At 49.2% G+C, this 1552-nt stretch overlaps 1 protein-coding gene across 4 annotated transcripts in view; it reads right to left on the bottom strand.

Annotated features, from left to right (window-relative positions):
• The window catches only part of Dhx35 (DEAH-box helicase 35), a 62035-nt gene that overhangs the window by 15658 nt on the left and 44825 nt on the right, over positions 1–1552 (bottom strand). For all 4 annotated transcript variants that reach the window (XR_004119006.1, XM_031372597.1, XM_031372596.1 and 1 more), the window contains 2 exons: positions 1062–1156; positions 544–621 (listed from right to left, as the gene is read on the bottom strand). Coding sequence is in view for 3 of the 4 variants with exons in the window: in XM_031372597.1 (XP_031228457.1) it covers positions 544–621; positions 1062–1156 (173 nt within the window). In the remaining variant the exon portion in view is untranslated. The remainder of the gene's footprint in view (positions 1–543; positions 622–1061; positions 1157–1552) is intronic.

Raw genomic sequence — 1552 nt, 5'->3', positions numbered from 1 at the left:
TAAAAAAAAAAAATCATTACACAAGAGGAAATTACACCAGGAAAAAAAAATGTGTTAAATTACTAAAAATATTATTGAATAATATCAAATATTACTCCCTTTTCACTGTATTATTTTTTAAAAGCTTTATATCACTATTTTGCGTTTCAGTGGGAATTTTAAGTTCTATGAATGGCTCTCAGTCCTCCAGGGTGGATACCCAGGAGCACACAAGCCTCGCTGACCATGGGATGACTCTGAAGAGCCTACACAGCAGTGGTTCTCAGCTGTCCTGGCAGAACTTCCCATTCAAATGCTGCCCTTCTTCCAAGCACAGTGAGAATGGGGCCCTGGGAGGCTGGGCTGTCAGCCTCTGGGGAAAAGGAAACCTCCCTCAGCCTCTCCAGCAACTCAAGACTGGACTCTCCAGTGGGAGGCTGGTGACCGACCTAACAGGAAAGCAGAGAGCGGTCTCTTGGCCACATGTGTGGGAATGACCCTGTGACCTTGCTCCTAGATCATCAGTGTGTGTGTGTGGAGGGTCCCGAGCGCAGCTGTGCTTACTTTGATAAATGCTTCGTACACATTGAGCATGGTGAGATGGTCACCCTCTTCCACAGCAAATTTCCGGTGCACTCGTGTCTGTGAAGAATAAAGTCCCATTCAGAAGCTGACTTCCACGACTCTCTTGTGCTAAGGGACATGGCACACTGCAGGAGGGCTGACAGCTTGACCTCCCATGTCCTACCACCATATGCTGTTCACCACATCCTAAGCTCCCCTCAGACCCCACCCTTGAATTCTTCTTCCTGTGGACAAGTTCCTGAATAATGCCACTTGTCCTCTGGGGCTGAAGAGATACAGATACAAACATATGAAAAGACACAGACACAGTAACTCAGTCCACACTGGGTGTGGGTGATAGGCTCCACCTCCACAGCGTGCAGGAAGGTATACAGCCATGCTTGTGAAATACTTCCCATGATACACAGCATACTCGCTGTCGTCAGCAGTTTCTAACCCACTTCTGACAAGAATGTGCAAGAGAACAGTGTGAAGAGCTGGGGAGAAGCTGGACTTACCGCCTGAGACTTCTGGTTTGAGGGGAACACAAAGACATTCTGGATCTGCATCATGGCGGCGATGCTCAGGACCTCCTGAGAACAGCCGAAGTTCCCTGGAACGTGAAAGGCATGTTTGCAGACAGACAGACACCAACAGGGGAGAAGGGCGTTGCCCAATGTGCTCCTTGTAATGTGCTATAAAATAAGGTTGAATTTTATAGTTCTTCTTCTCAAGTCTCTCATATATAAGTACTTACGGTGCCATGGATGACCCCTTTGTCTCAACTGCAGTACTAAGGCTAAGGGCTCTTGATACCAGCCAGGATGAGGCCACACCGGCCTGTCACCAAGGGCAGATGGACGGCATGCCTGCTCCCTGTCCTCTATGTGGACAGCTGGAGTCCAGGTAAAAGCACAGAGGGAAAGGGGAGAAGTGCAGGGCTGTACCCTCCAGCTATCTTCCCACTCCAGGCCCGTCTGTGGGGTAGCCTGCCTCTCCTGTACCCTCC

Source organism: Mastomys coucha, unplaced genomic scaffold (assembly GCF_008632895.1).
Source record: "Mastomys coucha isolate ucsf_1 unplaced genomic scaffold, UCSF_Mcou_1 pScaffold15, whole genome shotgun sequence".
Lineage (NCBI taxonomy): Eukaryota > Metazoa > Chordata > Mammalia > Rodentia > Muridae > Mastomys > Mastomys coucha.
This window is presented reverse-complemented; position numbering and strand designations above follow the sequence as displayed.